General features: G+C 45.8%; 1 protein-coding gene across 1 annotated transcript in view; it reads right to left on the bottom strand.

The window, feature by feature from the left end:
* wnt7aa (wingless-type MMTV integration site family, member 7Aa) overlaps nucleotides 1-20,150 on the bottom strand; it is a 49,480-nt gene that overhangs the window by 13,584 nt on the left and 15,746 nt on the right. Inside the window, exon 3 of the mRNA XM_029692720.1 lies at nucleotides 13,864-14,135. Coding sequence (XP_029548580.1) covers nucleotides 13,864-14,135 — 272 coding nt within the window. The remainder of the gene's footprint in view (nucleotides 1-13,863; nucleotides 14,136-20,150) is intronic.

The raw sequence follows: 20,150 nt of genomic DNA, 5'->3' as shown, positions 1-20,150 counted from the left end.
GGTTTCTCAAATGATTGCCTCGCCTGGTTCACCAACTACTTCTCTGATAGAGTTCAGAGTGTCAAATCGGAGGGCCTGTTGTCCGGACCTCTGGCAGTCTCTATGGGGGTGCCACAGGGTTCAATTCTCGGGCCGACTCTCTTCTCTGTATACATCAATGATGTTGCTCTTGCTGCTGGTGATTCTCTGATCCACCTCTACGCAGACGACACCATTCTGTATACTTCTGGCCCCTCTTTGGACACTGTGTTAACTAACCTCCAGACGAGCTTCAATGCCATACAACACTCCTTCCGTGGCCTCCAACTGCTCTTAAACGCAAGTAAAACTAAATGCATGCTATTCAATCAATCGCTGCCCGCACCTTCTCGCCCGTCCAGCATCACAACTCTGGACGGCTCTGACATAGAATACGTGGACAACTACAAATACCTGGGTGTCTGGTTAGACTGTAAACTCTCCTTCCAGACTCACATTAAGCATCTCCAATCCAAAATTAAATCTAGAATTGGCTTCCTATATCGCAACAAAGCATCTTTCACTCATGCTGCCAAACTTACCCTCGTACAACTGACCATCCTACCGACCATCGACTTCGGCGATGTCATTTACAAAATAGCCTCCAACTCTCTACTCAACAAACTGGATGCAGTCTATCACAGTGCCATCCGTTTTGTCACCAAAGCCACATACACTACGCACCATTGCGACCTGTACGCTCTCGTTGGTTGGCCCTCGCTTCATACTCGTCGCCAAACCCACTGGCTACAGGTTATCTGCAAGTCTCTGCTAGGTAAAGCCCCGCCTTATCTCAGCTCACTGGTTACCATAGCAGCACCCACTCGTAGCATGCGCTCCAGCAGGTATATCTAACTGGTCACTCCCAAAGCCAATTCCTCCTTTGGCCGCCTCTCCTTCCAGTTCTCTGCTGCCAATGACTGGAACGGACTGCAAAAATCACTGAAGCTGGAGACTCATATCTCCCTCACTAACTTCAAGCACCAGCTGTCAGAGCAGCTCACAGATCACTGCAGCTGTACATAGCCCATCTGTAAATAACCCATCTATCTACCTCATCCCCATACTGTATTTATTTATTTATCTTGCTCCTTTGCACCCCAGTATCTCTACTTGCACATTCATCTTCTACACATCTACCATTCCAGTGTTTAATTACTATATTGTAATTACTTCGCCACCATGGCCTATTTATTGCCTTAACTTACCTCATTTGCACTCACTGCATATAGACTTTTTGTTTTCTTTTGTTCTACTGTATTATTGACTGTATGTTTTGTTTATTCCATGTGTAACTCTGTGTTGTTGTATGTGTCGAATTGCTACGCTTTATCTTGGCCAGGTCGCAGTTGCAAATGAGAACTTGTTCTCAACTAGCCTACCTGGTTAAATAAAGGTGAAATAAAAAAAAATCCCCCAAAAAATCCACTGAATGACATCATCTCTCTCCTTCCCAGACAGAAGCCGCACCCCTTTTATTCATTACACTATATCTCTCCCTCATTTTCTCCCCCCTCTCTTTCTCACTCACCTCTCTCTCTCTCTCTCTCGCTCTCTCTCTCTCTCTGACTCACCTCTGTCTCTCTCTCTCTTGCTCACTCACCTCTCTCTCACGCTCTCTCTTGCTCTCTCTCTCTCACTCTCTCTCTCTCTCTGTCTCTCTCTCTCGCTCTCTCTCTCTCACTCTCTCTCTCTCTCCCCCATCTCTCTCTCTCCCCCATCTCTCTCTCTCTCGCTCTCTCGCTCTCTCTCTCTCACTCTCGCTCTCTCCCCCATCTCTCTCTCTCCCCCATCTCTCTATCTACCCTCTCACTGTTCTTAATGACTCCATTCCCCCTTCTCCCCCCCTCTCTCTCCCCCATCTCTCTCTCTCTCCCCCATCTCCTTCTCTCTCTCTCCCCCCATCTTGGGGCGGCAGGTAGCCTGGTGGTTAGAGCGTTGGGCCAGTAATTGAAAAATAGCAAGATCGAATAGCCGAGCTGACAAGGTAAAAATCTGTTGTTCTGCCCCTGAACAAGGCAGTTAAGCCACTGTTCCCCGGTAGGCCATCATTGAAAATAAGAATTTGTTCTTAACTGACTTGCCTAGTTAAATAAAGGTAAAATATCCCCCTCTCTTGCTCACTCACCTCTACCCTCTCTCTGTTCTTAATGATACCATTCCCCCTTCTCTCATATCCCACTCCCTGTCTCTCTCTCTGTTCTTAATGATTCCATTCCCCCTTCTCTCATATCCCACTCCCTGTCTCTCTCTCTGTTCTTAATGATTCCATTCCCCCTTCTCTCATATCCCACTCACCTCTCTCTCTCTCTGTTCTTAATGATGCCATTCCCCCTTCTCTCATATCCCCCTCCCTGTCTATCTCTCTGTTCTTAATGATTCCCTTCCCCCTTCTCTCATATCCCACTCCCTGTCTATCTCTCGCTCTTCTACCCTCACCCTATTCTTAATGATTCAATTCCCCCCCCCTCTCCTCCCCTCAGACAGGCTGGAGTCAGGTGGGTAATCATCAGAAACCCTGGGAGCACAGCAGCTTAGTATGTTAATGCCTCAGACTCCTGAGAAACACTACATTCATGGAGCTGATTGAAGCTACATTGAAGCTACATGCCCATGAAGATGTTGTTGTCGGTTTAACATTCAGACCCCCTGGAAGCTCAAGTAGGAAGACAGTTGCAGACACAAAGCTCAAAGCCCTTTGATGTCATCAAAGCTATGCTCTGTCCCAGAGCAATGACTTGGCCAGTCGGTGCCCAGGTGACAGACTACGCTGGCCAAGCGGAGAAATACTGGGTGTGCAGGATCTAATGATGACAAACTACAGGACAGGGATTCTCAGATCATTAACCTAGCATAGTGCCAGTCTTGATGTGTCACAAAAGCCCTGGTACCTGGTGGCAGCAGCCAGCATAGTGCCAGTCTTGACGGGTCACAAAAAGCATAGTGCCAGTCTGGAGGGTACCTGGGGCCAGCAGCCAGCATAGTGATATTCAAATTTTTGGTGACTTTAATATTCACATGGAAAAGTCCACAGAACAATTCCAAAAGGCTTTCGGAGCCATCATCGACTCAGTGGGTTTTGTCCAACATGTCTCTGGACCTACTCACTGCCACAGTCATACTCTGGACCTAGTTTTGTCCCATGGAAAAATGTTGTGGATCTTAATGTTTTTCTTCATAATCCTGGACTATCGGACCACCATTTTATTACGTTTGCAATCGCAACAAATAATCTGCTCAGACCCCAACCAAGGAGCATCAAAAGTCGTGCTATAAATTCTCAGACAACCCAAAGATTCCTTGATGCCCTTCCAGACTCCCTCCGCCTACCCAAGGACGTCAGAAGACAAAAATCAGTTAACCACCTAACTGAGGAACTCAATTTAACCTTGCGCAATACCCTAGATGCAGTTGCACCCCTAAAAACTAAAAACATCTGTCATAAGAAACTAGCTCCCTGGTATACAGAAAATACCCAAGCTCTAAAGCAAGCTTCCAGAAAATTGGAACGGAAATGGCGCCACACCAAACTGGAAGACTTCCGACTAGCTTGGAAAGACAGTACCGTGCAGTATCGAAGAGCCCTCACTGCTGCTCGATCATCCTATTTTTCCAACTTAATTGAGGAAAATAAGAACAATCCGAAATTTATTTTTGATACTGTCGCAAAGCTAACTAAAAAGCAGCATTCCCCAAGAGAGGATGGCTTTCACTTCAGCAGTAATAAATTCATGAACTTCTTTGAGGAAAAGATCATGATCATTAGAAAGCAAATTACGGACTCCTCTTTAAACCTGCGTATTCCTCCAAAGCTCCGTTGTCCTGAGTCTGCACAACCCTGCCAGGACCTAGGATCAAGGGAGACACTAAAGAGTTTTAGTACTATATCTCTTGACACAATGATGAAAATAATCATGGCCTCTAAACCTTCAAGCTGCATACTAGACCCTATTCCAACTAAACTACTGAAAGAGCTGCTTCCTGTGCTTGGCCCTCCTATGTTTAACATAATAAACGTCTCTCTATCCGACGGATGTGTACCAAACTCACTAAAAGTGGCAGTAATAAAGCCTCTCTTGAAAAAGCCAAATCTTGACCGAGAAATTATAAAAAACTATCGGCCTATATCGAATCTTCCATTCCTCTCAAAAATGTTAGAAAAAGTTGTTGCGCAGCAACTCACTGCCTTCCTGAAGACAAACAATGTATACGAAACGCTTCAGTCTGGTTTTAGGCCACATCATAGCACTGAGACTGCACCTGTGAAGGTGGTAAATGACCTTTTAATGGTGTCAGAGGCTCTGCATCTGTCCTCGTGCTCCTAGACCTTACTGCTGCTTTTGGTACCATCGATCACCACATTCTCTTGGAGAGATTGGAAACCCAAATTGGTCTACATGGACAAGTTCTGGCCTGGTTTAGATCTTATCTGTCGGAAAGATATGAGTTTGTCTCTGTGAATGGTTTGTCCTCTGACAAATCAACTGTAAATTTTGGTGTTCCTCAAGGTTCCGTTTTAGGACCACTATTGTTTTCACTATATATTTTACCTCTTGGGGATGTCATTCGAAAACATAATGTTAAATTTCACTGCTATGCGGATGACACACAGCTGTACATTTCAATGAAACATGGTGAAGCCCCAAAATTGCCCTCGCTAGAAGACTGTGTTTCAGACATAAGGAAGTGGATGGCTGCAAACTTTCTACTTTTAAACTCGGACAAAACAGAGATGCTTGTTCTTGTTCTAGGTCCCAAGAAACAAAGAGATCTTCTGTTGAATCTGACAATTAATCTGGATGGTTGTACAGTCGTCTCAAATAAAACTGTGAAGGACCTCGGCGTTACTCTGGACCCTGATCTCTCCTTTGAAGAACATATCAAGACTGTTTCAAGGACAGCTTTTTTCCATCTACGTAACATTGCAAAAATCAGAAACTTTCTTTCCAAAAATGATGCAGAAAAATGTATCCATGCTTTTGTTACTTCTAGGTTGGACTACTGCAATGCTCTACTTTCCGGCTATCTGGATAAAGAACTAAATAAACATCAGTTAGTTCTAAATACGGCTGCTAGAATCCTGACTAGAACCAAAACATTTGATCATATTACTCCAGTGCTAGCCTCCCTACACTGGCTTCCTGTTAAGGCAAGGGCTGATTTCAAGGTTTTACTGCTAACCTACAAAGCATTACATGGGCTTGCTCCTACCTATCTTTCAAATTTGGTCCTGCCGTACATACCTACACGTACGCTATGGTCACAAGACGCAGGCCTCCTAATTGTCCCTAGAATTTCTAAGCAAACAGCTGGAGGCAGGGCTTTCTCCTATAGAGCTCCATTTTTATGGAATGGTCTGCCTACCCATGTGAGAGACGCAGACTCAGTCTCAACTTTTAAGTCTTTACTGAAGACTCATCTCTTCAGTAGGTCCTATGATTAAGTGTAGTCTGGCCCAGGAGTGTGAAGGTGAATTGAAAGGCTCTGGAGCAACGAACCGCCCTTGTTGTCTCTGCCTGGCCGGTTCCCCTCTCTCCACTGGGATTCTCTGCCTCTAACCCTATTACAGGGGCTGAGTCACTGGCTTACTGGTGTTCTTCCATGACGTCCCTAGGAGGGACGGCATGGAAGACTCAACCCACTTGAGTGGGTTGAGTCACTGACGTGGTCTTCCTGTCTGGGTTGGCGCCCCCCCTTGGGTTGTGCCGTGGCGGAGATCTTTGTGGGCTATACTCGGCCTTGTCTCAGGATGGTAAGTTGGTGGTTGGAGATATCCCTCTAGTGGTGTGGGGGCTGTGCTTTGGCAAAGTGGGTGGGGTTATATCCTGCCTGTTTGGCCCTGTTCGGGGGTATCATCGGATGGGGTCACAGTGTCTCCTGACCCCTCCTGTCTCAGCCTCCAGTATTTATGCTGCAGTAGTTTATGTGTCGGGGGGCTAGGGTCAGTCTGTTACATCTGGAGTATTTCTCTTGTCTTATCCGGTGTCATGTGTGAATTTAAATATGCTCTCTCTAATTCTCTCTTTCTTTCTTTCTCTCTGTTGGAGGACCTGAGCCCTAGGACCATGCCTCAGGACTACCTGGCATGATGACTCCTTGCTGTCCCCAGTCCACCTGGCCGTGCTGCTGCTCCAGTTTCAACTGTTCTGCCTGCGGCTATGGAACCCTGACCTGTTCACCGGATGTGCTACCTGTCCCAGACCTGCTGTCCCAGACCTGCTGGAACCCTGACCTATTCACCGGACGTGCTACCTGTCCCAGACCTGCTGTTTTCAACTCTCTAGAGACAGCAGGAGTGGTAGAGATACTCTCAAAGATCGGCCATGAAAAAGCCAACTGACACTTACTCTTGAGTTGCTGACTTGTTGCACCCTCGACAACTACTATGATTATTATTTGACCATGCTGGTCATTTATGAACATTTCAACATCTCGGCCATGTTCTGTTATAATCTCCACCCGGCACAGCCAGAAGAGGACTGGCCACCCCTCATAGCCTGGTTCCTCTCTATGTTTCTTCCTAGGTTTTGGCTTTTCTAGGGAGTTTTTCCTAGCCACCGTGCTCCTACACCTGCATTGCTTGCTGTTTGGGGTTCTAGGCTGGGTTTCTGTACAGCACTTTGAGATATCAGCTGATGTAAGAAGGGCTTTATAAATGCATTTGATTTGATCTGATTCAGTGCCAGTCTAGAGGGTACCTGGTGCCAGCAGCCAGCATAGTGCCAGTCTGGAGGGTACCTGGCGCCAGCAGCCAGCATAGTGCCAGTCTGGAGGGTACCTGGTACCAGCAGCCAGCATAGTGCCAGTCTGGAGCGTACCTGTTGCCAGCATAGTGCCAGTCTGGAGGGTACCTGGTGCCAGCATAGTGCCAGTCTGGAGGGTACCTGGTGCCAGCATAGTGCCAGTCTGGAGGGTACCTGGTGGCAGCAGCCAGCATAGTGCCAGTCTGGAGGGTACCTGGTGCCAGCAGCCAGCATAGTGCCAGTCTGGAGGGTACCTGGTGCCAGCATAGTGCCAGTCTGGAGGGTACCTGGTGGCAGCAGCCAGCATAGTGCCAGTCTGGAGGGTACCTGGTGCCAGCAGCCAGCATAGTGCCAGTCTGGAGGGTACCTGGTGCCAGCATAGTGCCAGTCTGGAGGGTACCTGGTGGCAGCAGCCAGCATAGTGCCAGTCTGGAGGGTACCTGGTGCCAGCATAGTGCCAGTCTGGAGGGTACCTGGTGCCAGCATAGTGCCAGTCTGGAGGGTACCTGGTGCCAGCATAGTGCCAGTCTGGAGGGTACCTGGTGGCAGCAGCCAGCATAGTGCCAGTCTGGAGGGTACCTGGTGCCAGCAGCCAGCATAGTGCCAGTCTGGAGGGTACCTGGTGCCAGCATAGTGCCAGTCTGGAGGGTACCTGGTGGCAGCAGCCAGCATAGTGCCAGTCTGGAGGGTACCTGGTGCCAGCAGCCAGCATAGTGCCAGTCTGGAGGGTACCTGGTGCCAGCATAGTGCCAGTCTGGAGGGTACCTGGTGCCAGCATAGTGCCAGTCTGGAGGGTACCTGGTGCCAGCAGCCAGCATAGTGCCAGTCTGGAGGGTACCTGGTGCCAGCAGCCAGCATAGTGCCAGTCTGGAGGGTACCTGGTGCCAGCATAGTGCCCGTCTGGAGGGTACCTGGTGCCAGCATAGTGCCAGTCTGGAGGGTACCTGGTGCCAGGACTGTAGGGTCACATCATATTATATCGTATCATGTTAAACTCTAGCGAGAAGGTTCCAGATTAACTGCATGTTCACTCATTAGATGGTTCTCCATCGGAACGTGTTCCCACATATAAATACTGAGGCATTTGGACTGATATGGATTTGATGTTTATAAAACAGATGATCTGGATAAGAAGTTAAGATTTAAAGTTGTCATTTTCTACAGAAACAGATTGTGCCTTTCTCTAAGCATTAGGAAGCAGATGATTCAGTCCACCTTTTATCTGTTGTTGATTATGGTGATATTATTTATCAAAGTGCAGCTGCTACTGTACTACTCTTAAACCTTTGGATGCCATCTCCCATAATGCCCTTTGTTTTGTTACAGGTGAAAGGTTTGATACTCATCACTGCATCCTGTATCTAAAGGTTGGCTGGACTTCACTAAAGACCCATAGATCTCTACATTCATAAACGTCCATCTTATCTAACTTTGATGTGGAAGTACAGTGTCTTCAGAAAGTATTCAGACCCCTTGACTTTTTCAACTTTTTTACTTAATAATCTTATTCTAAAATTAATTGAATAATAAAAAAATCCTCAGCAATACCCCCATAATGGCAATTCGAATACAGGTTTGTAGATTTTTTTGCTGAAAAAATAAAAACAGAAATACTTTATTTATATAAGTATTCAGACCCTTTGCTATGAGACTTGATATTGAGCTCAGGTGCATCCTGTTTCCATTGATCATCCTGGAGAAGTTTCTACAACTTGATTGGACAGGATTTGGAAAGGCACACACCTGTCTATATAAGGTCCCACAGTTGACAGTGCATGTCAAAGCAAAAACCAAGCCTTGAGGTTGTAGGAAATGTCCGTAGAGCTCCGAGACAGGATTGTGTCGAGGCACAGATCTGTGGAAGGGTACAAAAACATTTCTTCAGCATTGAAGATCCACAAGAACACAGTGGCTTCCATCATTCTTAAATGGAAGGAGTTTGGAACCACCAAGACTCTTCCTAGAGCTGGCCGCCCGGCCAAACAGAGCAATCGTGGGAGAAGGGCCTTGGTCAGGGAGGTAACCAAGAACCCGATGGTCTCCTCTGTGGAGAACCTTCCAGAAGGACAACCATCTCTGCAGCACTCCACCAATCAGGCCTTTATGGTAGAGTGGCCAGAAAGAAGCCATTCTTCAGTAAAAGGCACATGACAGCCCGCTTGGGGTTTGCCAAAAGGCACCTATAGACTCTCAGACCATGAGAAACAAGATTCTCTGGTCTGATGAAACCAAGATTCAACTCTTTGGCCTGAATGCCAAGCGTCACGTCTGGAGGAAACCTGGGAATCTCCCTACGGTGAAGCATGGTGGTGGCAGCATCATGCTGTGGGGATGTTTTTCAGCGGCAGGGACTGGGAGACTAGTCAGGATCAAGGGAAAGATGAACGGAGCAAAGTATAGAGAGATCCTTGATGAAAACCTGCTCCAGAGTGCCCAGGACCTCAGACTGGGGTGAAGGTTCACCTTCCAACAGGACAACGACCCTAAGCACACAGTCAAGACAATGCAGGAGTGGCTTCGGGACAAGTCTCTGAATGTCATTTAGTGGGCCAGCCAGAGCTCGGACTTGGAGAGACCTCAAAATAGCTGTGTAGCAACGCTCCCCATCCAACCTGACAGAGCTTGAGAGGATCTGCAGAGAAGAATGGGAGAAACTCCCCAAATACAGGTGTGCAAAGCTTGTAGCGTCATACTCAAGAAGACTTGAGGCTGTAATCACTGACAAAGGTGCTTCAACAAAGTACTGAGTAAAGGGTCTGAATACTTATGTAAATGTGATATTTCTGTTTTTTATTTTTAATAAATTAGCAAACACTTCTAAAAACCTGTTTTTGCTTTGTCATTATGGGGTATTGTGTGTAGATTGATGAGGGGGAAAAAAATAATTGAATCAATTTTAGAATAAGGCTGTAACGTAACAAAATCTAGAAAAATTCAAGGGGTCTGAATACTTTCCGAAGACACCGGAGTTGCCTAACCCTTTCACAGGATTTGTTAACTCTTGAGAATCCTAGGGTCTCCACCGAGCTACGTAAATCTGCTTTTAGTTTTAATGCACCGTATTGCTGGAACAAAATTCTAAATACATTTCATCTGGATGTTCTGGTGCCGTTGGGGCAATTTAAAGTATTGATTGGGGATTTATTTGTGGAGAAATGTAACTGTTTTTCTGGGTGATTTGTGATGTTTTATTTGTGCTTCCCATGGCTGTGTTTTTGTATTTTAATGTGTATAATGTGTATGGAAAGCAGACCTAGGTGTTGCGAGCCTAAGAGCAGCCCTCAGCCGTGGTATATTGTTGATATACCACAAACCCCAGAGGTGCATTATTGCTATTATAAACTGGTTACTAATGTAATTAGGGCAGTAAAACAAAATGTTTTGTCATACACGTGGTATACGGTTTGATATACCACAGATTTCAGCCAATCAGCATTCAGGGCTGGAACCACCCAGTTTATAATGTTAAATAAAAGATTGTGGGTTATTGAGCCAACACTGTACACTTAAGCAGACCAGGATCCAATTGGCCAATCCCTGTGGATTTCTTGTTGTCTATTCCTAGCAAACCATCCAGGACCTCATTCTCTGTAAATAGCAATACTTTCATCATTCAGCAAGTTTCCCCTGTCAGCAACCAGCTCAATATCATTGTAAGTAGAATTTGTTCATTCAAAGAGAAATAAAATACTGAAAAAATTGTGATTAAATGCATCAATGATGGCATTTTTGTCCGTAATGAGTCCAGTGAATTAATTTGTTGTTGCAGAGAGGAGGAAGTAGAACCCTTCAGGGATTATCATATCATATCATATCCCCAACCAGCCCTGTAGGGTCATATCATATCATATCCCCAACCAGCCCTGTAGGGTCATATCATATCATATCCCCAACCAGCCCTGTAGGGTCATATCATATCATATCATATCCCCAACCAGCCCTGTAGGGTCATATCATATCATATCATATCCCCAACCAGCCCTGTAGGGTCATATCATATCCCCAGCCAGCCCTGTAGGGTCATATCATATCATATCCCCAACCAGCCCTGTAGGGTCGGGTCATATCATGTCATATCATATCCCCAACCAGCCCTGTAGGGTCATATCATATCATATCATATCCCCAGCCAGCCCTGTAGGGTCATATCATATCATATCCCCAACCAGCCCTGTAGGGTCATATCATATCATATCCCCAACCAGCCCTGATGGGTCATATCATATCATATCATATCCCCAACCAGCCCTGTAGGGTCATATCATATCCCCAACCAGCCCTGTAGGGTCATATCATATCATATCCCCAACCAGCCCTGTAGGGTCATATCATATCATATCCCCAACCAGCCCTGTAGGGTCATATCATATCATATCCCCAACCAGCCCTGTAGGGTCAGGTCATATCATATCATATCCCCAACCAGACATGTAGGGTCATATCATATCATATCATATCCCCAACCAGCCCTGATGGGTCATATCATATCATATCATATCCCCAACCAGCCCTGTAGGGTCATATCATATCATATCATATCCCCAACCAGCCCTGTAGGGTCATATCATATCCCCAACCAGCCCTGTAGGGTCATATCATATCCCCAACCAGCCCTGTAGGGTCATATCATATCATATCCCCAACCAGCCCTGTAGGGTCATATCATATCATATCCCCAACCAGCCCTGATGGGTCATATCATATCATATCCCCAACCAGCCCTGTAGGGTCATATCATATCATATCCCCAACCAGCCCTGTAGGGTCATATCATATCATATCCCCAACCAGCCCTGTAGGGTCATATCATATCATATCATATCATATCATATCCACAACCAGCCCTGTAGGGTCATATCATATCATATCATATCCCCAACCAGACCTGTAGGGTCATATCATATCATATCATATCATATCCCCAACCAGCCCTGATGGGTCATATCATATCATATCATATCCCCAACCAGCCCTGTAGGGTCATATCATATCCCCAACCAGCCCTGTAGGGTCATATCATATCCCCAACCAGCCCTGTAGGGTCATATCATATCCCCAACAAGCCCTGTAGGGTCATATCATATCCCCAACCAGCCCTGTAGGGTCATATCATATCATATCCCCAACCAGCCCTGTAGGGTCGGGTCATATCATATCATACCATATCATATCATATCCCCAACCAGCTCTATAAGGTCATATCATATCATATCCTCAACCAGCCCTGATGGGTCATATCATATCATATCCCCAACCAGCCCTGTAGGGTCATATCATATCATATCCCCAACCAGCTCTGTAGGGTCATATCATATCATATCATATCATATCATATCCCCAACCAGCTCTGTAGGGTCATATCATATCATATCATATCCCCAACCAGCCCTGTAGGGTCATATCATATCATATCCCCAACCAGCCCTGTAGGGTCATATCATATCATATCATAATCCCAACCAGCCCTGTAGGGTCATATCATATCATATCATATCCCCAGTCAGCCCTGTAGGGTCATATCATATCATATCCCCAACCAGCCCTGTAGGGTCATGTCATATCATATCACATCCCCAACCAGCCCTGTAGGGTCATATCATATCATATCATATCCCAACCAGCCCTGTAGGGTCATATCATATCATATCATATCCCCAACCAGCCCTGTAGGGTCATATCATATCATATCATATCCCCAACCAGCCCTGTAGGGTCATATCATATCATATCCCAACCAGCCCTGTCCAGAGTGCTGAAACACTTTCCTCATCTCTGCAGAGTGTGGGCAATATATCAACATGGAGCAAGAAAGACATGTCATAAAACCAAGAAATGTTGAACCTTAATAAATGTAAAGGTCCTATCAGCCAATGGTGCATCTCCAGACACAGAGAGAGAGAGAGAGAGCTCTGTGAAGTGGAAACATCATCACAACATGTCGAGGTTGTTTTCTTAATTGATCTCATCATGTCATCAAAACAGTTACTACATCTTAATTCAGACTGTTCATAGAGGAAGTACTTAGTATAGCTCACCATGTACTTTTTTGATGGAAGACTCAGAGAACAGAGAGAGAACAGTTTCCAGGTCCACACCAGGTCCAGATTTAAGATGTGATCACACCTTCCTGTGTTTTTCCTCCTCTGTAACGCCTGCCATGGTTCCATTACAGGTTACTTCCTCTCTGATGCGTCTGACTACTTCCTGTGTTTTCCCTCCTCTGTAACGCCTGCCATGGTTCCATTACAGGTTACTTCCTCTCTGATGCGTCTGACTACTTCCTGTGTTTTCCCTCCTCTGTAACGCCTGCCATGGTTCCATTACAGGTTACTTCCTCTCTGATGCGTCTGACTACTTCCTGTGTTTTTCCTCCTCTGTAACGCCTGCCATGGTTCCATTACAGGTTACTTTCTCTCTGATGCGTCTGACTACTTCCTGTGTTTTCCCTCCTCTGTAACGCCTGCCATGGTTCCATTACAGGTTACTTCCTCTCTGATGCGTCTGACTACTTCCTGTGTTTTCCCTCCTCTGTAACGCCTGCCGTGGTTCCATTACAGGTTACTTCCTCTCTGATGCGTCTGACTACTTCCTGTGTTTTTCCTCCTCTGTAACGCCTGCCGTGGTTCCATTACAGGTTACTTCCTCTCTGATGCGTCTGACTACTTCCTGTGTTTTCCCTCCTCTGTAACGCCTGCCATGGTTCCATTACAGGTTACTTCCTCTCTGATGCGTCTGACTACTTCCTGTGTTTTCCCTCCTCTGTAACGCCTGCCATGGTTCCATTACAGGTTACTTCATCTCTGATGCATCTGACTACTTCCTGTGGTTTATTCTCCAGAGCATACAGACAAGGTTACAGCACCGTCCGGTGCTTCCAGCTCTTCTTGCGACCGGAGTCTTCCAGGTTATAATGATTACATGAGAGGAGGGTCTGTTTGTTGCTCTACCTCATGCTATGGTGGTCTATCAGACTACAATAAAGGTGTTTTATACCACGTCTCAATATAATAAAATGATCTTCCTGTTAGACATTGTTTAGTGAGGGGAAACATTGACATGACTTCCTACAGGAAGTGGAATGTCCACTTTCGTATCTACATACCTTGCGTCCCACCTCGTTGTTGTGGAGGTTCATTAAAGTCCTGGCGTTCTGTTTGATCTCTCTCGCGTCTACGAAGACCTTAGAGAACCCCAGGCCATAGCTCACGTCAGCCGAGCAACCTCCCCACTTCCAGCCCTCGTCCTGGCTGTAAGTCCCCTGCTTGTCCTTATCACAGCCGCAGTCGGACAGCTTCCCCTGGGTACACGCTGCTGTGATGGCATGGGCCACACCTGCGGCGATGATGGCATAGGTAAACGCTGCCTCTTTACTACCTGGGAGAGAGGAGAGAGGATTTGATTGGTTGATAGGTTGATTGATTGAAACCATTTCCCTGATGGGAATTTGTTTTGCACAGAAATGAAATATATAAAGAAAGAACATTTTGAATCATAATCGCTGACAACATGACCCTCTGTCAGGGCGGTATCAAGCCTCCTCACATACCTGACATAGCTTGTTCAAACCAAATCATAAAATGTGCGAGGCAAGCCAAGTTTAGTTCATTTATCACAGCTGCTTTAAACAGATTAATGACGGTAGGGGGGTGAGGGGCAGGGGGAGGGCAGCAGGGGGAAGGAGGAAGGAGAGGAGGGCAGGGAAAGGGGGGGAGGAGAGCAGAGAAAGGGGGAGAGGAGAAGAGGAGGAGGAGGGCAGGGAAAGGGGAGAGGAGAAGAGGAGGAGGAGGGCAGGGAAAGACGAATGCACCTGAAGGGCTCTGAGTATTGTGAGCTCACAGATATCTGTAGGAGATAGAATCCAAACTTAGTTTACTATGCAGAAGAGAAAGTATCAATCTCAGAGGGCAAACTAGATGTACTACAAACACTGTCCTTTATTCTTCCTCTGCAGACAGAGGAATCATTAGTCAAGACAGGCAGCAACCACCAGTCTCTGGACAGACAGACAGACAGACAGACAGACAGAGTACCAGGTCAACACTGTCTCTCAGCAGGTCAACACTGTCTCTCAGCAGGTCAACCTCCAGGTCAACACTGTCTCTCAGCAGGTCAACCTCCAGGTCAACACTGTCTCTCATTTTACATTTACATTTTAGTCATTTCGCAGACGCTCTTATCCAGAGCGACTTACAGTAGTGAATGCATACATTTCATACATGGCCCCCCGTGGGAATCGAACCCACAACCCTGGCATTGCAAACACCATGCATTGCAAATACCATGCTCTACCAACTGAGCTACAGGGAAGGCTAACAGGTCAACCTCCAGGTCAACACTGTCTCTCAGAAGGTCAACACTGTCTCTCAGCAGGTCAACACTGTCTCTCAGCAGGTCAACCTCCAGGTCAACACTGTCTCTCAGCAGGTCAACCTCCAGGTCAACACTGTCTCTCAGCAGGTCAACCTCCAGGTCAACACTGGTCAACCAGGTCAATCCAGGAAGGGATAGTCCATGTATTGCAGCAATACAATGGTCAGAGCTGTATTTAACAGTGCACCCAGAGGGAGAGATAATGTGATGTTTAGAATCTGGCCTGCAGCCCAGCTCCTGTCGCACAGCTGGCAGCTCCTTGAGGTGAGCCTGAGGGCTGAGAGGCATGCAGACCCTCCCTAGATGGACCACCTGATACCACACCATTACACCCCACACTAATACAGTACCACAAGGTTCTGATCAGACCGGGGTTTTGTTCTGATACCACAGAGTTCTGATACCACAGAGTTCTGATGCCACATAGTTCTGTTCTGATACCACGGATTTCTGATACCACAGAGTTCTGATACCACAGAGTTCTGTTCTGATATCACAGATTTCTGATACCACAGAGTTCTGATACCACAGAGTTCTGTTCTGATACCACAGAGTTCTGATACCACAGAGTTCTGATACCACAGAGTTCTGATACCACAGGGTTCTGTTCTGATACCACAGATTTCTGATACCACAGAGTTCTGATACCACAGGGTTCTGTTCTGATATCACAGATTTCTGATACCACAGAGTTCTGATACCACAGAGTTCTGTTCTGATACCACAGAGTTCTGATACCACAGAGTTCTGTTCTGATACCACAGAGTTCTGTTCTGATACCACAGATTTTGGTACCACAGGGTTCTGTTCTGACACCACAGAGTTCTGATACCACAGGGTTCTGTTCTGACACCACAGGGTTCTGATACCATGGAGTTCTGATACCACAGAGTTCTGTTCTGATACCACAGAGTTCTGTTCTGATATCACAGAGTTCTGTTCTGATATCACAGATTTCTGATACCACAGGTTTTGATACCACAGGGTTCTGTTCTGACACCACAGGGTTCTGATACCATGGAGTTCTGATACCACAGAGTTCTGTTCTGATACCACAGAGTTCTGTTCTGATACCACAGGGTTCTGTTTTGATATCACAGAGTTCTGTTCTGATACCACATGGTTCTGATACCACAACACAGGATAAGCCACGGGAAAATGTGTATAATTCTAGGAAATTAGCTTTAAACTCAACAACAAAAAAATTCCGCCCCATGACAAAATGTGTAGAATTGCATGAAACAAACTTTAAAAGAGCAACATTCTGTCTCTGCAGCCATCTTTTCTAACACCACAGGGTTCTGATAAAATACCACAGGGTACTGTTCTGATACTGTGTTAACTAACCTCCAGACGAGCTTCAATGCCATACAACTCTCCTTCCGTGGCCTCCAACTGCTCTTAAACGCAAGTAAAACTAAATGCATGCTCTTCAATCGATCGCTGCCCGCACCTGCCCGCCCGTCCAGCATCACTACTCTGGACGGTTCTGACTTAGAATACGTGGACAACTACAAATACCTAGGTGTCTGGTTAGACTGTAAACTCTCCTTCCAGACTCACATTAAGCATCTCCAATCCAAAATTAAATCTAGAATCGGCTTCCTATTTCGCTATAAAGCATCCTTCACTCACGCTGCCAAACGTACACTTGTAAAACTGACCATCCTACCGATCCTCGACTTCGGTGATGTCATTTACAAAATAGCCTCCAACACTCTACTCAGTAAACTGGATGCAGTTTATCACAGTGCCATCCGTTTTGTCACCAAAGCCCCATATACTACCCACCATTGCGACCTGTACGCTCTTGTTGGTTGGCCCTCGCTTCATACTCGTCGCCAAACCCACTGGCTCCAGGTCATCTGTAAGTCTTTGCTAGGTAAAGCCCTGCCTTATCTCAGCTCACTGGTCACCATAGCAGCACCCACCTGTAGCACGCGCTCCAGCAGGTATATCTCACTGGTCACCCCCAAAGCCAATTCCTCCTTTGGTCGTCTTTCCTTCCAATTCTCTGCTGCCAATGACTGAAACGAACTGCAAAAATCTCTGAAGCTGGAGACTCATATATCCCTCACTAGCTTTAAGCACCAGCTGTCAGAGCAGCTCACAGATCACTGCATCTGTACATAGCCCATCTGTAAACAGCCCATCCAACAACCTCATCCCCATACTGTATTTATTTATTTATCTTGCTCCTTTGCACCCCAGTATCTCTACTTGCACATTCATCTCCTGCACATCTACCATTCCAGTGTCTAATTTCTATATTGTAATTACTTCGCCACCATGGCCTATTTATTGCCTTAACCAACCTCATTTGCACTCATTGTATATAGACTTTTGTTTTCTTTTGTTCTACTGTATTATTGACTGTATGTTTTGTTTATTCCATGTGTAACTCTGTGTTGTTGTATGTGTCGAACTGCTTTGCTTTATCTTGGCCAGGTCGCAGTTGTAAATGAGAACTTGTTCTCAACTGGCCACCTGGTTAAATAAAGGTGAAATAAAATAAAATAAATAAAAAATACCACAGGGTTCTGTTCTGATACCACAAGGTTCTGATACCACAGGGTTCTGTTCTGATACCACAAGGTTCTGATACCACAGGGTTCTGTTCTGATACCACAAGGTTCTGATACCACAGGGTTCTGTTCTAATACCACAGGGTTCTGATACCACAAGGTTCTGATACCACAGGGTTCTGTTCTGATACCACAAGGTTCTGATACCACAGGGTTCTGTTTTGATATCACAGAGTTCTGTTCTGATACCACATGGTTCTGATACCACAACACAGGATAAGCCACGGGAAAATGTGTATAATTCTAGGAAATTAGCTTTAAACTCAACAACAAAAAAATTCCGCCCCATGACAAAATGTGTAGAATTGCATGAAACAAACTTTAAAAGAGCAACATTCTGTCTCTGCAGCCATCTTTTCTAACACCACAGGGTTCTGATAAAATACCACAGGGTACTGTTCTGATACTGTGTTAACTAACCTCCAGACGAGCTTCAATGCCATACAACTCTCCTTCCGTGGCCTCCAACTGCTCTTAAACGCAAGTAAAACTAAATGCATGCTCTTCAAACGATCGCTGCCCGCACCTGCCCGCCCGTCCAGCATCACTACTCTGGACGGTTCTGACTTAGAATATGTGGACAACTACAAATACCTAGGTGTCTGGTTAGACTGTAAACTCTCCTTCCAGACTCACATTAAGCATCTCCAATCCAAAATTAAATCTAGAATCGGCTTCCTATTTCGCTATAAAGCATCCTTCACTCACGCTGCCAAACGTACACTTGTAAAACTGACCATCCTACCGATCCTCGACTTCGGTGATGTCATTTACAAAATAGCCTCCAACACTCTACTCAGTAAACTGGATGCAGTTTATCACAGTGCCATCCGTTTTGTCACCAAAGCCCCATATACTACCCACCATTGCGACCTGTACGCTCTTGTTGGTTGGCCCTCGCTTCATACTCGTCGCCAAACCCACTGGCTCCAGGTCATCTGTAAGTCTTTGCTAGGTAAAGCCCTGCCTTATCTCAGCTCACTGGTCACCATAGCAGCACCCACCTGTAGCACGCGCTCCAGCAGGTATATCTCACTGGTCACCCCCAAAGCCAATTCCTCCTTTGGTCGTCTTTCCTTCCAATTCTCTGCTGCCAATGACTGAAACGAACTGCAAAAATCTCTGAAGCTGGAGACTCATATATCCCTCACTAGCTTTAAGCACCAGCTGTCAGAGCAGCTCACAGATCACTGCATCTGTACATAGCCCATCTGTAAACAGCCCATCCAACAACCTCATCCCCATACTGTATTTATTTATTTATCTTGCTCCTTTGCACCCCAGTATCTCTACTTGCACATTCATCTCCTGCACATCTACCATTCCAGTGTCTAATTTCTATATTGTAATTACTTCGCCACCATGGCCTATTTATTGCCTTAACCAACCTCATTTGCACTCATTGTATATAGACTTTTTGTTTTCTTTTGTTCTACTGTATTATTGACTGTATGTTTTGTTTATTCCATGTGTAACTCTGTGTTGTTGTATGTGTCAAATTGATATGCTTTATCTTGGCCAGGTCGCAGTTGTAAATGAGAACTTGTTCTCAACTGGCCACCTGGTTAAATAAAGGTGAAATAAAATAAAATAAATAAAAAATACCACAGGGTTCTGTTCTGATACCACAAGGTTCTGATACCACAGGGTTCTGTTCTGATACCACAAGGTTCTGATACCACAGGGTTCTGTTCTGATACCACAAGGTTCTGATACCACAGGGTTCTGTTCTGATACCATAGGGTTCTGATACCACAGGGTTCTGTTCTGATACCACAGGGTTCTGATACCACAGGGTTCTGTTCTGATACAACAAGGTTCTGTTCTGATACCACATGGTTCTGATACCACAGGATTCTGTTCTGATACCACAGGGTTCTGTTCTAATACCACAGGGTTCTGTTCTAATACCACAGGGTTCTGTTCTGATACCACAGGGTTCTGTTCTAATACCATAGGGTTCTGATACCACAACGTTCTGTTCTGATACCACAGGGTTTTAATACCACAGGGTTGTGATACCACAGGGTTGTGATACCACATGGTTCTGATACCACATGGTTCTGATACCACAGGGTTGTGATACCACAGGGTTGTGATACCACATGGTTCTGATACCACATGGTTCTGATACCACAGGGTTGTGATACCACAGGGTTGTGATACCACAGGGTTCTGATACCACAGGGTTGTGATACCACAGGGTTGTGATACCACACGGTTGTGATACCACAGGGTTGTGATACCACATGGTTCTGATACCACAGGGTTCTGATACCACAGGGTTCCACCCCATACACCACTACCAGGTTAGCCTCATTCCTAATTAAAATGCAGATAACAACTTACAGGTCTATATACTATTGAAAATAAAATACACAGGAAATGAAAACACCCATGAGCTGGTCAGTGATAGTACCATACTGTAATCTAA

The sequence above is a fragment of the Salmo trutta genome, chromosome 16, assembly GCF_901001165.1.
Source record: "Salmo trutta chromosome 16, fSalTru1.1, whole genome shotgun sequence".
In the NCBI taxonomy this organism is placed as follows: Eukaryota; Metazoa; Chordata; class Actinopteri; order Salmoniformes; family Salmonidae; genus Salmo; species Salmo trutta.
This window is presented reverse-complemented; position numbering and strand designations above follow the sequence as displayed.